Raw genomic sequence first — 18,176 nt, 5'->3', positions numbered from 1 at the left:
CTGCACAGTTATGAAATGAAGGGATCTCTACAGTATTACACACATTCCCATGATATTATCCCATCCACGCTGCACTGCACTTTGTTTTGACATATGGATGCTTTCTGGCTTGGTTTCAGGACAGGTTGTGTCCAAAGTCTGCACATGAACAGAGTGTGTGCTGCACACTGTTTGTCTCTGAGGATACTGTCCCTCAGTACAGTGTTGTGGGTCTTCACCTTCGGGGGCATTATTGAAGCAAAAACGAATTGATAAATTAATAAAGCAAAACTATTTGCATATTTAGAGTTGACTATCTGAATCTCAATCTGTCTGCCTAAAGTGAGAGTTAATGTGCAGAAGAATTTGTCAATGTGAGCCAGAATCTTCAAGATGCGAATTAAGCAGTTTCACAATTGGCTGGGTTTTTTTTTGTGTGTGTGTTTTTTTTTTTTTTTTTTTTTTTTTAGTTTTTTTAATTCACGTGATTTTCGGTAAACCCCATCAGTCAGCGACATTTGTTTCTATAAAGGGTGGCTTTTTGCCCTGAGTTATGACTCACAGGCTCCTTCAGGCTGCCTGTACCGCTCGGTGGAGAAGGGGTTCTGCTGGTTGTCCTTCTGTAGCCATCGGGGGGCGCTATGCTGCAGAATCTTTGAGCATCCCGACCACATTCAGAGAGTTTTGCAGTTTGTAGGAGTGCTGAGCCTTATGAAAATATATAAAAAGTATATGCAGAGTTGATGCTCAGCAATGTTTTTTGTTTTTTTGTTTTCATTTTAATACATTTAACGAGAAGGCCTATAGGTTGCTTCATTATTGCTGGGTCTTTTTTTTTTTTTTGAAAATATGATTAACTATAGAGCTTCACTTTAAATCTGCAGGTCCTGTAGACAAGCCAGTGTTCTCATCTCACTGCAGAAGTCTCATTGGATGTATGGTATGTGATACAGAGAGGAACAACAGCCCAAAGTGTCCTGCTGTGGATCATCCTCTAAGAGACGAGACTCACTCTGGCGCCATGCACCACTGGAAAGGTTATTCTTGTACTTTTTAGTATTACTGGCCATGTTAAAGTGCTGTGTCCCTCAGGGTTCACAAGGCTTTATGCTGTACTTTTGTTTTTTGTTTTTTGTTTGTACATTAAAAGACATGCAGAGGTCCAAACAAACTTGTTTTAATTGATCTGCATATCGTTCCATGATCAGGTACAACAGTGCCCTCTGAAACAAAGCATGGCCATTGTCATCATCCTGTGGGCTTTCCAGGACTGTACGGCTCACCTGAGTCCAGTCTGACATGTAAGGATTGAGATATAAAATCTGGTTACATTGTCCTGCATGTCAAATGTCTTGATCCAACAGATGAACCAGACTCTATTTTAAGGATAACTGACTCAGTTATCAACCTCTGGCCAAGTTCTTTCCACGCAAAGGTTCTGTTACGGAAAACACATGCAGATCAGAAAACTTTTTTCTCTCTAACCCTAATACTGAAAAGTTCATCCAGTGTGTGACATAACATAGATTATTATTGATATTTCAAAATATATGATTTAAAAAAATTGCCAGTTTGCAGTTTCTTGAAAAACAAACACTCCCTTTTCAAAAAACCTTGTAAGAGCTTGCAAAAGAAAAGTTTTTCACTTCAATATTTTCCTCATGCCCCTGCTGCTCTGTGAATTTTGACTTTTTTTTTCTCAAAAAGTCAGAGCAGCAGAACCTTAGCAGACTGTCTCTCCATGCTCAGGGATACACGGAGATGTCTCTGTGTGTAACATATGAGGTCAGTCTGGCATGCCAGGCTAGCAGAACCTCTTCTTCTCCAGCAGAGCGTCGGCCTGAATTAGCCTGAACCTGTGAGTCTGAGCTCAGGGCATAATAGCCCTTTATTGCAGAAGCGAAAGTGTCTGCGCCACCAAGTTTATATAAAAAAAAAAAAAAAAAAATCACTTGAACGATAACAATAAAAAACCCAATCAGTTGTGAAACTGCTCGACTGGTGAGTTGTCTGTATTATCAGCACTTAGATGTGTACACTTTCCAACTTTGTACATCTTTGTACGCGTTGACAGATCTTATTATCTCAGATTAGCTGGATTTTTTTATACATTTGAAAACGAAAGTACAGGAATAGAACCTTTAGGACGACTTTTTGCAGATTCTTTTAAACATTGGCAACTCTCACTTTGGGCAGACAGGAAACTCTTAATACAAATGGTCTTGCTACAGTAATGTCCCATAATAATAACACTTTTGCTGAAATCTTATGTTTTCTTTGAGATTTGAATTCATGTTGTATTTAATGTGGTTATTTCTCTCTGTGCAGGACCACAGTACCTCCACCTCTGTGATTTACAGTCTGGTAAGTATCTGTCATAACTCTTTATGACATTAAAGTGGCAATAAAGAAAAGGAGACAGTGAAAAGATTCAACATGTTTTTTTTATTCATGAACATTTTGCAGGGTTCCGGCAGCCCCCCTCCTCTCAGAGGTGGAGTTTAAACCTAATAGTTTACGACGGTCACTGTTTGCTTTATCCACAGTTTTGTGCAATGGTGCAAGGAACCTGCTCACTGTCCACCTCAGTTGACCTTTGTCCACCAGGAAGTGATAACAGCCGATGGTTCAAGTTCATCTTATTTACAGGTTGAGAAAAGACCAAGTTTGGTGGCTTACTCTGCCCTCCCTGATGGTGAAAGGAGTGGACCTAATAAGGACGATCGGCTCTCAGATAGTTCCAGTTGGGTGCAGAAGAGTCCCGGACAGTGCTTCGGACCTCTAACCCAGAGAGGTCATCTTTATTTCCAGGAGATCATCAAGAAGCATTTCCAAGATTTAATTACCAGACCAGAGCATCATGTTGAGTCGAGATCTTCCAGACATTGAGGTAAATTACACTTCTGCTGCTACTTCCCTGTATCTTTTTCTTTTTTAGATTTTCTTCCTGATTGTCTTCATTGACATACTGTGTGTCTGTACAGGGGATTCATAGGAGTCTTATTATTGTGAATGCATATGGAGATTTAAGGATTAGTTTTCACCATTCTGCAGAAAACACTAATCTAAGGTCTCACAAGGATTTACTTTGCACATGTTTGAACCAGTGTTGAACTTTTGTAATGTCTATGATCTCTCATTATGCCAATATGAATACATTAAAATGTTGCTCATTAATCCACATGCACATGAATATTATAACTTGCTTTGAAACAGAAACTGAATCTTTGTTTATCTCTCTTTCTCTCATAAAAATGTGATATCATGTGGCTGGACTTTATTTACAACACTAGAAATCTATTTCAGTCTTTTACATTTTCTTTTTTTATGAAGAACTTTTACTTTTATAAACAGAAACAGGAAGTCTTGGTTTCAGCCATTTATTGCAACGTCTGCAGCTTCAGGTTTGAAAACTGACCTTGACGTAACCTGCATCACTGAAACTCCGAACAGTCGGTGGGTTGAATTAAATCATGAACCATTATCAAGATTCACCGGAGTGGAAATTAGAAATATTTGTGTTCAAAGGAAGTAAAACTGAAATCTAAAGATAAATCCCTGAAAAATCTAAGTACAGTGAACAAGTATTAATGCCTCTGAAAAGCTGACAGCACGAAGTCCTCAAGAAAAATAAACACATCTCTAAAAATGGACATAGAGGAATGTGTTTGAGAATTTGAAGCATGAAGTTCACAAAGGGAACAGATCTCGGAGGAGAGGAAGCTTAGTTAAAAGTGTTGTGATCTTTATTTTTAAAGGCGGACAGGGTTGCAGCCGGTGATCTTGTGAACCAGTTACATAAACTGGAGGGAGAAGCAGAGACCTGGACCTGATAAGGGACAATGATCAAGCCAATACCAATAAAGTATTTCATGAAATCAATAATTAAATGATGACAAGGTCCTTACCATCAAACAGGTCTCTTTCAAAGTGAAGGGATCTTTCTCAATTAGTGTCAAAATGAAACTGAGTCGTCAGACAGTGATGTTTTCCCACGTCACATTATTGTCACTTTTTGGTGACTTTTGTCAACCCTTTGTTTTGCTACTTTAGGACAAAGTAGAATTTTGTTTTTCTCTTCAGTGTTTATCGTTCATGCATTTCATGTGCCTGAATGGGGTCGTATAAGTAATTTTGCCTGTAACTTGAGTTGAGTTTAGTTGAATTGAATATCGGTCGGAATTTCTTTCAAAATATATTATATCTGCTTGTGCTGTACAACAGAGGAATTTGTCTAAAAAGCGGTTTAACTGTATACCTTGAAGTTGCAAAATAAAAATAATGGGAGGAAAAAACAGACAATGCATAAAAATAGACAGGATTTTTTTTCTTCCCTCCAGATCATTGATTTTTCCTGTAATGTTTTATTTTTCATTTCTAATTCATGGGATTTGTTAGGAATTTGAGTGTGATGGATTGAGTTTTCAGCTCTCCCTGTCCAAAGTCATAAACTCTCTGAATTTTCCCGGCAGATAAAGGAGGTGAACACAAAGCACACTGCCTTTTAGTCCTGACCAAAATGGTCTGTTTCTTTTTAAATCCTGTGAATTCTGCTTCGTAATCGTATCTGTGGTCTGTCTGGGTGTTTTTTTTTTTAGGGAAGTCAGCAGCACAGCTTGGGGGAATTTGTCACCATAAACTTCCTCAACACTGTTTTCTGTAAATTATATCAAATCATAAGGAACGCTGACGCTGCATTGAGCTCTCAGTGCCCCGTATGTCACTTTGAGATCACTAAATTGAGTAATTTATCTGACAAAACAGCTTGTAAAACTCATTACTGAGGATACTTTTTATTAAAAAAAAAAAAAAAAAAACATCTTTCAACAGACTTAAAAATCAATGAAACTACACAAATCAGTGAAGTCACACTAATGCTATTGGACCTATTTTAGAAAACACAGACAAGTAAATCTTGCAAAAACTAAGCATATCATATGCTCCATCCTTTTAAGTCATTGAGTGGTTTGTTGTTGGCCATCAGCGGTTTTTTTTTTCAGTAAAAGTGTAAAACAGCCATAACTGAGAGTCCTCACATGTGGTTCATGAATATCAATGGAAAGCCACACTGTATAATTACACACAACACGACCTTATCGTCTTATGCAATAAGTCATGTGTTTGGTTGTACAAGCTGCAGATAAGAGACACGTGAGCGAAGTTTAGAGATGGCAACATGTACCTCAAACAAGTAGCGTTACAGTCATGAGTAGGGGGCTCTTTGGGACAAGCAAACAAATACCTCAGATATGATCCAAAAATGTTGGGATGAAAACAGAAGTATAAATAATTCATGGTGTGCAAGAAGAAATAGAATTTACAGGAAAGAGGTTATCCTATTAACCTGACGGTGGTGTTGAACTGAATTGAATTTACGATACCACCAAGGATTTTAGTTCAAACTGCCAAGCGTGTGACTGCCAGATTTTCATCAATTTTTATTCAACAAAATGATCTTATAACACTAAATCCTCAGCTTTTAGGATCACTTGCAAAACGTCCAGCAGAGGATACTGTTCACCATCTCATGTTGCAACAGGTCACATAACCCCATGACTGGAGGGGTGTCGTTATCTTATCAACTTGACCCTAATCGTTCACTCAAATTTCCAGGAATCTTCCAGAAATCTGTTCTTGTGCTCACAAGACAGATAATGCTACATTTTCACTTTCACAATATTGTCTCAATTCCAAACCCTCTGGACATCAATCCAGTACTACAATTTTACAATTAAAACAATTTTTCATTTTCTTTTTGTGCAACCCTGGTGTTTCCATAAGGTCAGATTTAAGATTTATTGTTGCCTTTTTTTTTTAAGAATGACCTTGAACTGTCAAAGAAAGACATGCTTGAAAAACAATTAACAGTGTTGGTCCATGGTCCAGAATGTATGGTCTTTAATTAATAAAAATGTTTCACAATAAAAGTTTCAGAGAAATAAGACCACAGCTGTTCTTTCCCCAATGACATATTTCTTCTTTCTTAGAAAGCATGACCATGAATATTAGTCTGTTTTTAACTGCTGAACTCTTTTGTTTACTAAATAACTCAGCCTATCTATAGAAGCCAATAATTTGGCATGTGAAAGCCTGTTGTTTATCATATTGATGCATTTCTATTAGGGATGAGAGAGTACACCACTATCTGTATCTGTATCTGTATCTGTTTACCCATCCAAATTATCTGTATCCGTATCTGTACTCGAAGGGGGCGTGGTCTAAACCGGAAGTGGGCGTGGTTTAACCGGAAATGGGGTGGGGCAGAAATTGGCACACTCTTTTAAGTCTGAAATTGAAATGGATTGCTCAGAAGTTGCTATATTTGTTCTTTATTTGAAAACTATTTACAGAACCGTTTCAATGATACAATGTACAAGTTTTTTTTTTATTTTAGTCAGAACATGAACATTTTAAAGTTATATAAATTATTATTTATTCATACAACAGCCTCAGAATAAAGATTTGATTTTTTTTTGTCACAATAGTAAAAGAACTATTTACAGAACAAGTATTTATATTGAGGCAGAACATTAATATTTTTAAGTGTATGAATTAATTTACATAACAGCTTCTCTATAATGGGGTATTTTCACAGCTTCACTACTTCCTGAAAATAGCTGTGCACATTCATTTCCTGTCTTGCATTATTGGCCAAACTGATTAATCCAGGTGTGTCTGGTTTAGACTGCTGCAACAAGACACACCTGGATTAATCATTTTGGCCAATAATGCAAGACAGGAAATGAATGTACACAGTTAATTTCAGGAAGTAGTGGAACTGTGAAAATGGCCCATTGTTGTCCGGACTCCAGCTGGAGTCCAAGGAAAGGAACAGGCTTTCCTGGGTTGGGACTTCCTCCCCCCACGGTCTCCACCAGAATCTCCCCGGTGTCCCGGAAAACCTCTGATCCGCCCCTGCTGAGCTTCCTGGTCCTGTCCGCGGCTGCAGCCCCGATCGTAGTGGACCTCGGTCCAGTTATCATCTCTCTCCCACAGATCACAGCCTCCCGGTGGAGCACAAGCCCAAATTATTATGAAAAAATAAGAGAAAAAAGGAAAAGTAAAACTGCGAGGGAAAACGAAACTTAACACCCCCCCCCCCGAAAAAACCCGAGCGTACACAGTCGCGCGACATTTCGACTTTAAAAGGTTTTCCTCAGGCACAATGCACGCTACAACGAAATATAAAACCTAGTTTTTAATTTACCAGCACTGGTTGGTTCTCTGAAGGATCCTGTCGTCTCAGTCGAGCACGGAGCAGAATGAAAGACCAGTGAGCTCCCATCAGCACGAGGACGAATAATGACTGACAATGCTCGGGTCATACTCGGATTCGAAAAAAATGCATTATCCGTAACGAGTACTCGTTTAAAACGAGTATTCGGCTCACCCCTAATTTCTATCCATTGTTTCACAACCATACAAACTTAAAAAAATTGTATTTTTTTGAAGTCAATATAAAGAAGGCTAGTGTACTGATTGCAGTTTAAAGATCTCTGTGCTGAATTTAGCCTTTCTTTTATTACAATCTTACGGTTTCCTAACTTTTTTTCATTCGGTGCTTTTTCTTTTTCACAGAGCATCATGGCTCTGAATCCCAGAGTCAAGACTCATGCTCAGATCATGTCCACAGCCTATAAGAAGAAGGAAAAGAAACACTGGAAAAGAAACCCTGAGACGGGCTGTGATGTACGACACACACACACACGCCTGCACACAAACTGTCTGTGATCAGACTGAGGTATCAAAGTGAATTTGTTCTTACTATCCATGATTTTTTTTTTCTTTTCAGTCATGTGTGAAGTTAGAAAACAACTTTGATGACATCAAGCACACAACGCTGAGTGAGCGAGGTGCTCTGCGGGAAGCTATGAGGTGAGAGTTGATGAATAATGTTTTTTTTCTTTCAATTTATCTCAAAATGGTTTTTTGGCAGCTTTGTGTTTGATTTACACAAAAAACTGCAGCAGATTGTAACAACTAAACAAGTGAGACATGGTATGGTGCCTCCTCAAAATAATGCCAGAAAAATTCTGACATCTGCAGAATAAATAACTGAAGCTCCTTCACGTCATAATATATGTAGATATTTCTCTAAAATTGTGTAAAATAAATTGTGAAGTAGCAAACTGAAACGCAAAATCAGAGAGACTAATGTGATGAGGTATGTAAAGGACATAAGTATAAGAGTAAACATGTAAATATAGGGAGAACAAATGAACAAAGTGATCTAATAAAAACAATATACCACAAAAATTATTAATTAAAAGGACTGGAAAAGCAACATTTATTGAATATTTGTGCTCAGGTGTCTGAAATGTGCCGATGCTCCCTGTCAAAAGAGCTGCCCAACCAACCTGGACATCAAGTCATTTATTACCAGCATCTCCAATAAGGTACTGCAACGTTTTTCATACACACACTCACACACGTTAATATAGATACGTAGTACCATCCTAATTCATTCATACGTGCACTGCCTGTTTGTTCTTGTAACAGAACTACTACGGAGCTGCTCGGGCCATTTTGTCTGACAACCCTCTGGGTTTGACCTGTGGGATGGTTTGCCCCACATCGGAGCTGTGTGTTGGAGGCTGCAACCTGTTTGCTTCTGAAGAAGGGCCCATTAACATCGGAGGGCTGCAGCAGTTTGCCACCGAGGTACGTCTGTCATACAGTATGTGTTTACAACAAGTACAGCAGGAAATATTGTAGATGGACTGATGCAATATAATTTGAATCTATTTCAACTATATTGTGACATCAGATTCTTTTAATTTCATTTAAAATCAACTTTGGTGTTAATACTGTGTACTTGAGGTCTCGGCAAATAAGATCCATGAGCTGTATTTGTGGTTTTACTTTTACCTTTCTTCTTAGGTGTTTAGCAAAATGGGAATCCCTCAGGTGAGGAACCCAGAACTCCCACCAGCCAGTGAGATGCCAGAGTCCTACCACTCCCCAATCGCTCTGATTGGCTGTGGCCCTGCTTCAATCAGTTGTGCTTCCTTTCTGGCCCGTCTTGGATATGATAACATCACCATATTTGAGAAACAGAAGTACACCGGAGGACTAAGGTATCAGATTAACTGTATGGTATATCATGGGCTTGCATAGTTAGTGAAAGAGTTTGAAAATGTTTCAGAAACAAGATAATGTGGATATAATCATCAGTCCTGGATTATGACTTTCTTATAAACATCTTTATTACATTTTCCTGGTAAAACAATGAGATGCAGGAACAGAAGGCTTTGAAAAAAGGTGAAAGACAGCACAGCAAGGAATAAAAGAATTTCAACACTGAAAAAAAATATGTGTTTTCATGCAGCACTGCAGAAATCCCTCAGTTCCGGCTTCCTTATGAAGTGGTCCAGTTTGAAATAGGTCTGATGAAGGACCTGGGAGTTAAGGTATCATCTATAAGTCGTGGAAACACTATAATGAATGATTCAAGAAGTCATTAAATTGTTCCGGCTGAATTAAAACAAATGTTTGATGTGCACAGGTGGTTTGTGAGAAGGGTTTAGGAGTCAATGGAATGACTCTGACGTCTCTGAAGGAGGAAGGATTTAAGGCCGTCTTCATTGGGATTGGTGAGCTTCAGTTATTAGACATCACAGCACAGATCATGCACTTAAACTGAATTTAATGTGACTGAAGTTTTCATCCATTTTGATGGCTTTGTGTTGACATTGTATATATGTATTCTCCAAATGTGTAGTTGAATGCTAAGCTATGAATGTTTTTTTGAACTACATCAACAATCTAATATCATGTTTTTATTTTCTTCCCCTCTCTGTGTTTGACTGTAGGTCTTCCACAAGCCAACAGAGCTCAAATCTTCCAGGGATTAACCACAGATCAAGGCTTCTTCACCTCAAAAGACTTTCTGCCCATCGTGGCTTCAGCCAGCAAGAAAGGTACTGCTGAGAGAAAATTATTATTATTATTATTATTATTCAAAGTGAGGGGAGAGGGTTCAACACGTGTGAACCTTTCCAGGCACATCTGAAACTTAAACACAACTGCACACACCAGACAGAAGGTGAAGTTCAAAAAATCAAAGTCAACTGATAAATCCAGACGGTCATACACTTGGATCAGTAGAAATCCATGAGGAGCTGGCATCCATCCAAATACTAAAGAACAGAGCAAAGTCGAAACCTGCAGAGACTCATATCGCAATAAACACATGAGGGTCAATAAAATAATATGAGAAGTCAGGTGTAAGTAAGAAACAACTGGTACAACCAAGGGCGTGTAAGCAAAGAGGAAAGCACGAGTGCAGACAAATGAACACCTGAAAAAAGAGGAAAGTTCCTGGACTGCATGAAACACGATCGAGTGTAAACTAAACAAAAACCAAGATAAAAGCACCTAGGAACACCCCCCCAACCACACACACTAAGTAAACACAGACAGTAATCCCTCACAGCTTCAAAAAAAAAAGAGAAAAACCTCTCAAAACTGTTGGTGTCTTGAATGAATGTCTCTCTCCAGGAATGTGCCAGTGCCGCTCGTCTCTGCCAGAGTTGAAGGGAGTGGTGATCGTTTTGGGGGCCGGCGACACTGCCTTCGACTGCGCCACGTCGGCCCTGCGCTGCGGAGCCAAGAGAGTGTTTGTGTGCTTCAGGAAGGGATTCACAAACATCAGGGCCGTTCCGGAGGAGGTGTGAATGAGGGGCACATGGGGGACAGATGCAGCTTGCAGACATATAGATGAATGGAGGAGTGTATAAATGTATGGGGCTGTTTTCTCTCAGATGGAGTTGGCCAAGGAGGAAAAGTGCGAGTTCCTGCCCTTCCTGTCTCCCCGCGAGGTGATCATGAAGAATGGACGAGTCTCCGGACTGCAGTTCTGTCGCACTGAGCAGACGGAGAATGGTGACTGGCTGGAAGATGAGGAGCAGATTGTCAGGCTGAAGGCCGACTATATCATCAGTGCTTTTGGCTCCATGCTGAACGAGCCACAAGGTATTTGTGTGTCACAAATGTACAAAACGATACCAATGTCTACAGTATGTAACACTGCAGAATCAGTGAAAAGATTTTTTTTGAAGTCATTGAGAAGATCAGGTGTCATTAAACACCTCATCTCCTCAGAGAGGTTGAATGGAAATGCTCTCACAGACTCTTCACAAGTCAAAGCATAACCAACAATGATGTATTTTAGTTTTTAAAAGCCTGTTAAATGAAGACAGACTCAGATCTTTACAAATGAGCACGACCTTTACAAATTGGGTGATTGAGAAATTGACCTGTTTTTTTTTTTATTAATTCAGGATCTGATACTACCAGACCTGCTATTTTACTTTTATCTCAATGAAATGGCCAGAAATAACGTAGAAATATGTGTAAAAGGGAATTGGATCTGTGGTTTGTAACATATCAATGTATTGTTCATTGATCATTTTTTGACGTTTTTCATTTTTTCTTCCTGGTATTATATGCTCATCAGAGATAAGATCAGTCGATGAATGCAGAACTTTAAAGTGCTATCCTGGTCCACGTATTGTCTTTGTACGTAGTGACTGCAGCGATGGCTCCTGTGAAGCTGAGCCGCTGGGGAACTCCAGAAATAAACACAGACACCATGCAGACCAGTGAGCCCTGGGTGTTTGCCGGAGGAGACGTTGCTGGTTTGGCAAATACCACTGTGGAGTCAGTGAACGATGGCAAACAAGCTTCATGGCATATCCACCGATACATACAGGTAAACCCGCTTTGACTTTTACTTTGCCACTCAAATACAGATTCTCTGAACAGATCAGGTTTAAACTGATGGCTATATACAACATGTCTTAAGCCAGGCTGTGTTTTTAAGTGTTAAACACTTGAGGATATGATGTGTTACAGAGCAGGAGCTGTGATTATCGACTGAAAATATCTTTTCTCTTCCTGCCATAGACCCAGCATGGACAAACAGTGGACTCAGTTCCAAAGCTGCCGTTGTTCTACAGTGCCATAGATCAAGTGGACATCAGTGTTGAGGTTTGTGGAATAAAGTTTCCCAACCCTTTTGGCCTGGCCTCTGCTCCGCCCACCACCAGTACAGCCATGATCAGAAGAGCTTTCGAACAAGGATGGGGCTTCGCCCTGACAAAGACTTTTGGATTGGACAAGGTACAGCTCTTCCGAACAGCCAAAGGTTTTGGTTAATATGCAGTAATACAACATCTCAAAATGCACCATGTGACCTCTGTATCAATAAAATGTCAAAAAATAAAAAAATTTAAGTTTATGGGTGAAGTAAATCCAAAAAACTAAATTTTTCTTTGCAGGACCTGGTGACCAACGTGTCCCCTCGTATTGTGCGAGGCACCACCTCCGGTCACTTGTATGGACCTGGTCAGGGCTCGTTTCTCAACATTGAACTCATCAGTGAGAAAACAGCAGCGTACTGGTGTCAGTCAGTGACTGAACTGAAAAAAGACTTCCCAAACAATGTAAGTCTCACATCTTAAACATACCTGAAGTTGCATTTCATGTCCGATCAAGTTATTCTTTACTATTTAAGGTCATGTAGATGTCATAATCATATCATTTTTGACATGACGCAACATTTTTTTTAATTGATTATATAGGTATTTGTGGCGTTTAAGTATGGTTATATTTTTTAATGGTATTGTTCCTGGGAAATTATGGGGTGGATGAAAAAAAAAGTGTTTTTGTTTTCCTCTACATATTCCAAAAAGTAATGCTTTACAAATGTGGATTTCTCATTCCATTAGGTTGTGATCTCCAGTATAATGTGTAGTTACAACAAAGAAGACTGGACAGAGCTGGCCAAGATGGCAGAGGTGAGCAAAACACATCCCGACTGATCAACTGTAATGGAAATTTCTCATGTATGCATGCTTTTCCTCACTTGTAGTGCTCACAGAGGTATTTTTGTAAACAACCGTAGCTCACACACTCAGATGTGTGGGGAACCGCGAACGCTTTGTCTAGAATTTACTTTTCCTGATAATCTTAGCGTAGCAGTTGCGGGCACTCGTGGGAGTCTTCCTGTGTCATATTGCCATAACATCAACCTGCACAGCAGCGGTGTATTATTGCAGTGAGGACAAAACCGAGAACTGAGAGTGTGTGTGTGTGTGTGTGTGTGTGTGTGTGTGTGTGTGTGTGTGTGTGTGTGTGTGTGTGTGTGTGTGTTCTCGTATTTCTATCCTTCTTGGGGCCAAATGTCCCCACAAGGATAGCAAAACGTGAAACGACGTGCCTTGTGGGGACCTTTTTCCGGTCCTAAGTAGGAGAAACAGTGTTTTCTTGACCATGTTGTTGTTACTGAAAAAAGTAAAAGTGCAAAAACATTTCTTTAGGGTTAGGCTGTGTTGTGGTGTGGGTTAGGGTTAGGGTAAGGGTCAGGGTTAGGGGCTAGACATGAATGGGAGTCAATGGAAGGTCCCCACAAGGATAGAAATACAAGACTGAGCGTGTGTGTGTGTGTGTGTGTGTGTGTGTGCGTGCGTGTGCGTGTGCGTGTGTAGGAATCAGGAGCTGATGCGCTGGAGCTGAACTTGTCCTGTCCTCATGGGATGGGAGAGAGAGGCATGGGGCTGGCATGTGGACAGGTACTAAAATGTTACAACTGTAAGAATCAACACATACCTGAAACTCAGCGTCACCTCAGAAAACAGTTCTCAATCTATCATTTGTTGTGTCTTCAGGATCCAGTGTTGGTGCGAAACATCTGCCGTTGGGTGCGTGCGGCCATTTCCATTCCGTTCTTCGCCAAACTCACACCAAACGTTACCAATATTGTGGACATCGCAAAGGCAGCCCAAGAAGGTGACCACAGATTATTACACACATTTTTATCGTTCTATTTCCACTGTTTTAGCTTTGAACACTCATGTGGCATGAATACTATGCAAGATTTGATGAATTACCAACCGTTTATTGCACCTGTAAATGTTTTTTTGTTTTAGGCGGAGCGGATGGCGTCACTGCCACCAACACAGTCTCCGGCTTGATGGGGCTGAAGGCAGATGGTTCTCCCTGGCCGAGCATTGGTGCAAGCAAGCGCACCACGTATGGAGGCGTTTCTGGTAAACTGATGATCTTATACAGCTTGATACAACATGACGCAGTGCTAGAACTAAATATGATGAAATACACAAAATCACATATCACAGTAATGTTTGCATAATGGACATTGTACACCAAAAGGGTATTTAAAAAAAGGGATTTAATCATCTCAAAATATTGAAGGATGTGACTTTGACGCATTCTCTAGTTAACCTGCTATAAGTTTAGACTGCTGTGAGACCTTGACTGCTTTGAGCTTCTCTTCTCTTCTCTTGAGGCTTTAGGTTTAAGCTATTCCACCTTCTGCCTCTCTCTTCATTTCTAATCACATCCATGTTGCTCATCCCCCCCCCCCCATTGTCATCTCTGCCACTCCCGCTTCATTTCCCTGTCTTTCACAGACCACTTCTGTCCCCGCACCGAACATCTTAGCAGGTCTCCCTCCTGTCTTGTCAGTCTAAAGTCATTTGTGGCTCGTGCACAGGTAATGCCATCAGACCCATTGCGCTCAGAGCCGTGTCAGCCATTGGCAACGCAATCCCTGGTTTTCCCGTTCTGGCCACGGGAGGTATCGACTCAGCAGAGTCTGGGCTGCAGTTTCTCCACGCTGGAGCATCAATCTTACAGGTGAAAATGCCGTTTTTGTCACTCATTGCAGTGTGGCAACAAAATATAGCCTGAATGACTTGATGAAGGTGTTTCTGATGGAATTTCATTTTGCTACAAACTTCGTTAAATGTATAGCACTGTATGTGTGCTTTTAGTTTTATCTTTTCCCATGTAATGTGTTTGTGATAGATGAAATAAAGCTGAATTACAATGCTGAAATTATACTTTTTTAAAAAGACGAAAGAAAGGACTGTTCACACATTGCAAGATTCTTTTGCTCAAAAACAAATGTATTTTATTACCTTGCCTAACAATCATTCGTAAACCGTTTGTGTTGACATTGTTGAGTTTTCCCATCACAGGTGTGCAGTGCTGTTCAGAACCAGGACTTCACAGTGATTGAGGATTACTGTGTTGGTATGTAACTGTGCCTTTATATTTTGTATTGTTATAACACATCTATGCTGTGTGATTATAAAACCAGTAGTGAAATTCTGTTTGTTTGCTTAGGTCTGAAGGCCTTGTTGTACCTGAAGAGCCTTGACCTGGAGAACTGGGATGGACAGTCTCCTCCTACAGAGAGGCATCAGAAAGGAAAACCAGTTCCCAGAGTGGAAGACTTGGTCGGAAAGGTAAAACTGTTTGATACCAGAACTACTGTAACAGTGATTAATGCAGCTTTTAATAGATGATGAAAAAAATGTCTATTACTCAGTTATTATTGGGTACTATTATCGTCGTCGATCTGCTGAAAACACTGGTTCATTCATCTTAATGTTCAACAATATCTCAAAATGTTTGTGTGTATCTAGAGCCTGCCAAGCTTTGGTCCGTACCTCGAGGAGAGGAGAGAAGCCATCGCGAAATACAAAAAAGGACTCAGAGACGCTGGTGTGACTGATGTGGCAGAAACCAGCACCGGCCAGATCAGGACACCCAAAAAGCCTGTTCCTGCTGTCAAGGTGTGATGACCCCACAGAGTCACTGACGAATGTGATGGTTTGTTTTGTAGAATTAGATATAACCTGTGTTGTCTTTGTAGGACGTGATTGCCAGAGCGCTGCGTCACATTGGAGCATACCAGGACCTGAACAACATGGAACAGGTACTTCACAGTTACAGCTCTCAGTATATGTTGCGAAAAATAAACACTTATTTAAAATTGGATGAACGTGCAGTCACCATAAGACCATTGTTAAAGTTACATTATTAGCATCTTCTTCCAAACTGTGTTATTATAAGGTCATTAAAAAAAAACATATATTTATATTAAGTACAACCTGAGTGTAACCACTGCCCTTTGACATCCTGCGTTATCAGGTCGTGGCTCTGATAGATGAAGAGATGTGCATCAACTGTGGGAAATGTTACATGACCTGCAATGACTCTGGATACCAGGTGACTGACTCTTCACATCAAGACATTTGTTTCTTTTTTTCCTGAATCAATCAAAATGTATTTGAAGGATTTATGTGAGTCCACCACATAATCTGACCTACTTGATGCTTCCTCAGGCCATCACCTTCGACCCAGAGACCCACCTGCCCGTCGTGACCGATAGTTGCACAGGCTGCACTCTATGTTTCAGCGTCTGTCCGATCATAGACTGCATCAAGATGGTGAAAAGGGAAACTCCTTACGCACCCAAGAGAGGTGTACCCATTAGCCCTGTCTGTTAAAGGATGCTGACACTGTTAAATACTAACTGCTTATTTAAACCCGTAAAATGAAGTTACTCGCTTAATTGTTTGCTAACACATGGATGTGACATATAACGTAATTTGAAATGCTAACGATATTAAAACAATGAGGGAGAGAGAGAGAGAGAGAGAGAGAGAGAGAGAGAGAGAGAGAGAGAGAGAGAGAGAGAGAGAGAGAAAGAGAGAGAGAGCCAGCCAGCCGCTGGGTGTTATTTTGCTGTGGCAATTCAATACTGTTGCTCCTTCAGATTATGTTGCTTCATGGAGATTTTAATCATTGTGAATGCTGTCTGAAATCCACATGCATTTATCATATAGTGTGTGATTTAAATAAAAAAATGTTCTGATGTAGCAGTCCATCTGACTGTCAACTATTCTATTAGACTGTATGCCAGCTTAGAGATCCAAACTAGCCAATAGGCCAGAATGTGAGTGACTGACTGTCTGGCTCTGTGTGTGTTTGCTCTGTGACTGAATGCAAACCTGATCGTACTGCTACGCCATGCACTTGTCCATAGTCAGCTAAAGCCGGCCACACACTACAGGATTTTTTCAATCTTCCCCGATTCAGACACCACACACTACAGGACAGCAGAGGACAGATCGTACCCGATCTTCCTCTCCTGATCGTCTAGTGTGTGGTGTCACTCCGGAGCAGACCGCACACTAGCAGATTCTTCAGCCGAGAATCGGCTCCTCACTCCTCCAAATCTCACGTCGTCCGACGTGACTTTGTGCTGTTTCCCTTCATTGCTGTTTTTACATTCATCTCCACTTTCAATAATAAGTGGAGAACTCATTCGTTCCCTCAGTTCATTCATTCACATTGGTATCGCTCCTTCAGTGCAGACCCCCACCCGCCGTGCGCACGGAGCACGGACTGTCAGCACCTTGTTAGAAAATTTAAATGTTAGAAGAGGGAAACATAGTTTCAGATCATTTTATTATAATTTACATTTAATAATAATTCAGCTTATTAGCTAATCTGTTTGTGTGTTTGTTTTTTGGTTTTTTTTTTTTACTTTTGAGTCCCGAGTGCAGCAGTAGAATAAAGTTATTAGCAGACCGTGTCAAATAAAAGCTACTTTTTAAAATCTTTTTTAAATCATCAAATATCTTAAATCACTCTTTATGTCCACAGATTTGATAGTTTAAATCAGAGTAAAAATACGTTGATTAGGAAAGTTTCATTATAGTCCGCTCTGTCTCTGAGGGCACGGAATCAGTGGAAAGTTTTTTTTTTCTTTTATTATTATTTTTTTCTTCCCCATTCTTCCGAGATGGTTAATAACGGAGATTAATTAAAACATTGGGATTATTGCAGGACTGGCGGAGATGCAGATATTAGATCGGAGTTTGAGTCTGAATGGAGGAAATACGGTTCATCCAGGAGCGACAGGATTAACCATCACTTTCTGTACAGCTGAGTTTAGAGCTCTGGCTTTTCTGTTTCACTGTCATATATAGTGAATATATTTCACAGACATATATTCATCCAGCTCTGACAGCTGCCGGGGGATTTTTTTTAATCAGCGGCACCTTGGTGAGAAGGAGCTGTTCATCCAATCAGGAGGCTTTATTTCGAGGGTGTGGACAGCTCTACTCGGAGCTGATCGGCGCCTCTCGGAGCGCACCACACACTACAGGATTTGCGATCGGAAATATTGAACATGTTCATTATCTCCGATCTCCCCTTCCGACGCCTCCCGAGAGGCTCCGACCGGAAAAAATCTCTCGGAACACACCGCACACTATACGAAGATCGGACCCGAACTCATTTGCATACTCCCGACAATCGGACCCTGTCGGCCTCGATCGGGAGGAGAAGATCGGGGCAAAATTCGGCCCGATTATCCT

At 40.4% G+C, this 18,176-nt stretch overlaps 1 protein-coding gene across 3 annotated transcripts; it reads left to right on the top strand.

Annotated features, from left to right (window-relative positions):
• Positions 1 to 1,884: 1,884 nt before the first annotated feature.
• Positions 1,885 to 16,952, top strand: dpydb (dihydropyrimidine dehydrogenase b). 3 transcript variants are annotated; one of them, XM_030114736.1, is made up of 27 exons: positions 1,885 to 1,980; positions 2,308 to 2,343; positions 2,629 to 2,869; positions 7,558 to 7,668; positions 7,772 to 7,854; positions 8,288 to 8,375; positions 8,479 to 8,640; positions 8,860 to 9,056; positions 9,308 to 9,389; positions 9,485 to 9,572; positions 9,792 to 9,899; positions 10,480 to 10,649; positions 10,743 to 10,953; positions 11,508 to 11,692; positions 11,887 to 12,102; positions 12,261 to 12,425; positions 12,711 to 12,779; positions 13,470 to 13,553; positions 13,650 to 13,770; positions 13,911 to 14,030; positions 14,495 to 14,637; positions 14,982 to 15,036; positions 15,130 to 15,251; positions 15,432 to 15,581; positions 15,662 to 15,724; positions 15,940 to 16,017; positions 16,134 to 16,952. In XM_030114736.1, the coding sequence occupies exons 3-27, from the start codon at positions 2,840 to 2,842 to the stop codon at positions 16,296 to 16,298; spliced, it is 3,066 nt and encodes a 1,021-aa protein (XP_029970596.1). In that variant the 5' UTR covers positions 1,885 to 1,980; positions 2,308 to 2,343; positions 2,629 to 2,839; the 3' UTR covers positions 16,299 to 16,952. The 3 variants fall into 3 exon arrangements, with proteins under 3 accessions (XP_029970596.1, XP_029970597.1, XP_029970598.1); XM_030114737.1 differs by having other exon boundaries at positions 1,926 to 1,980; positions 2,526 to 2,869; XM_030114738.1 differs by having other exon boundaries at positions 1,935 to 1,980; positions 2,791 to 2,869.
• Positions 16,953 to 18,176: the final 1,224 nt, after the last annotated feature.

Source organism: Salarias fasciatus, chromosome 18, assembly GCF_902148845.1.
Source record: "Salarias fasciatus chromosome 18, fSalaFa1.1, whole genome shotgun sequence".
Taxonomy (NCBI): domain Eukaryota; kingdom Metazoa; phylum Chordata; class Actinopteri; order Blenniiformes; family Blenniidae; genus Salarias; species Salarias fasciatus.
Note: the sequence above shows the minus strand (reverse complement) of the source record. Positions and strands in the feature narration are given on the sequence as shown.

Excerpts from the sequence above, each read along its gene's own strand:
- dpydb (XM_030114736.1), top strand. The coding sequence starts at position 2,840 with ATGTTGAGTCGAGATCTTCCAGACATTGAG. Across the intron at positions 8,641-8,859 it reads TGCAGCAGTTTGCCACCGAG|GTGTTTAGCAAAATGGGAAT; the intron begins GTACGTCTGTCA and ends CTTTCTTCTTAG. Across the intron at positions 15,252-15,431 it reads TGGAAGACTTGGTCGGAAAG|AGCCTGCCAAGCTTTGGTCC; the intron begins GTAAAACTGTTT and ends GTGTGTATCTAG.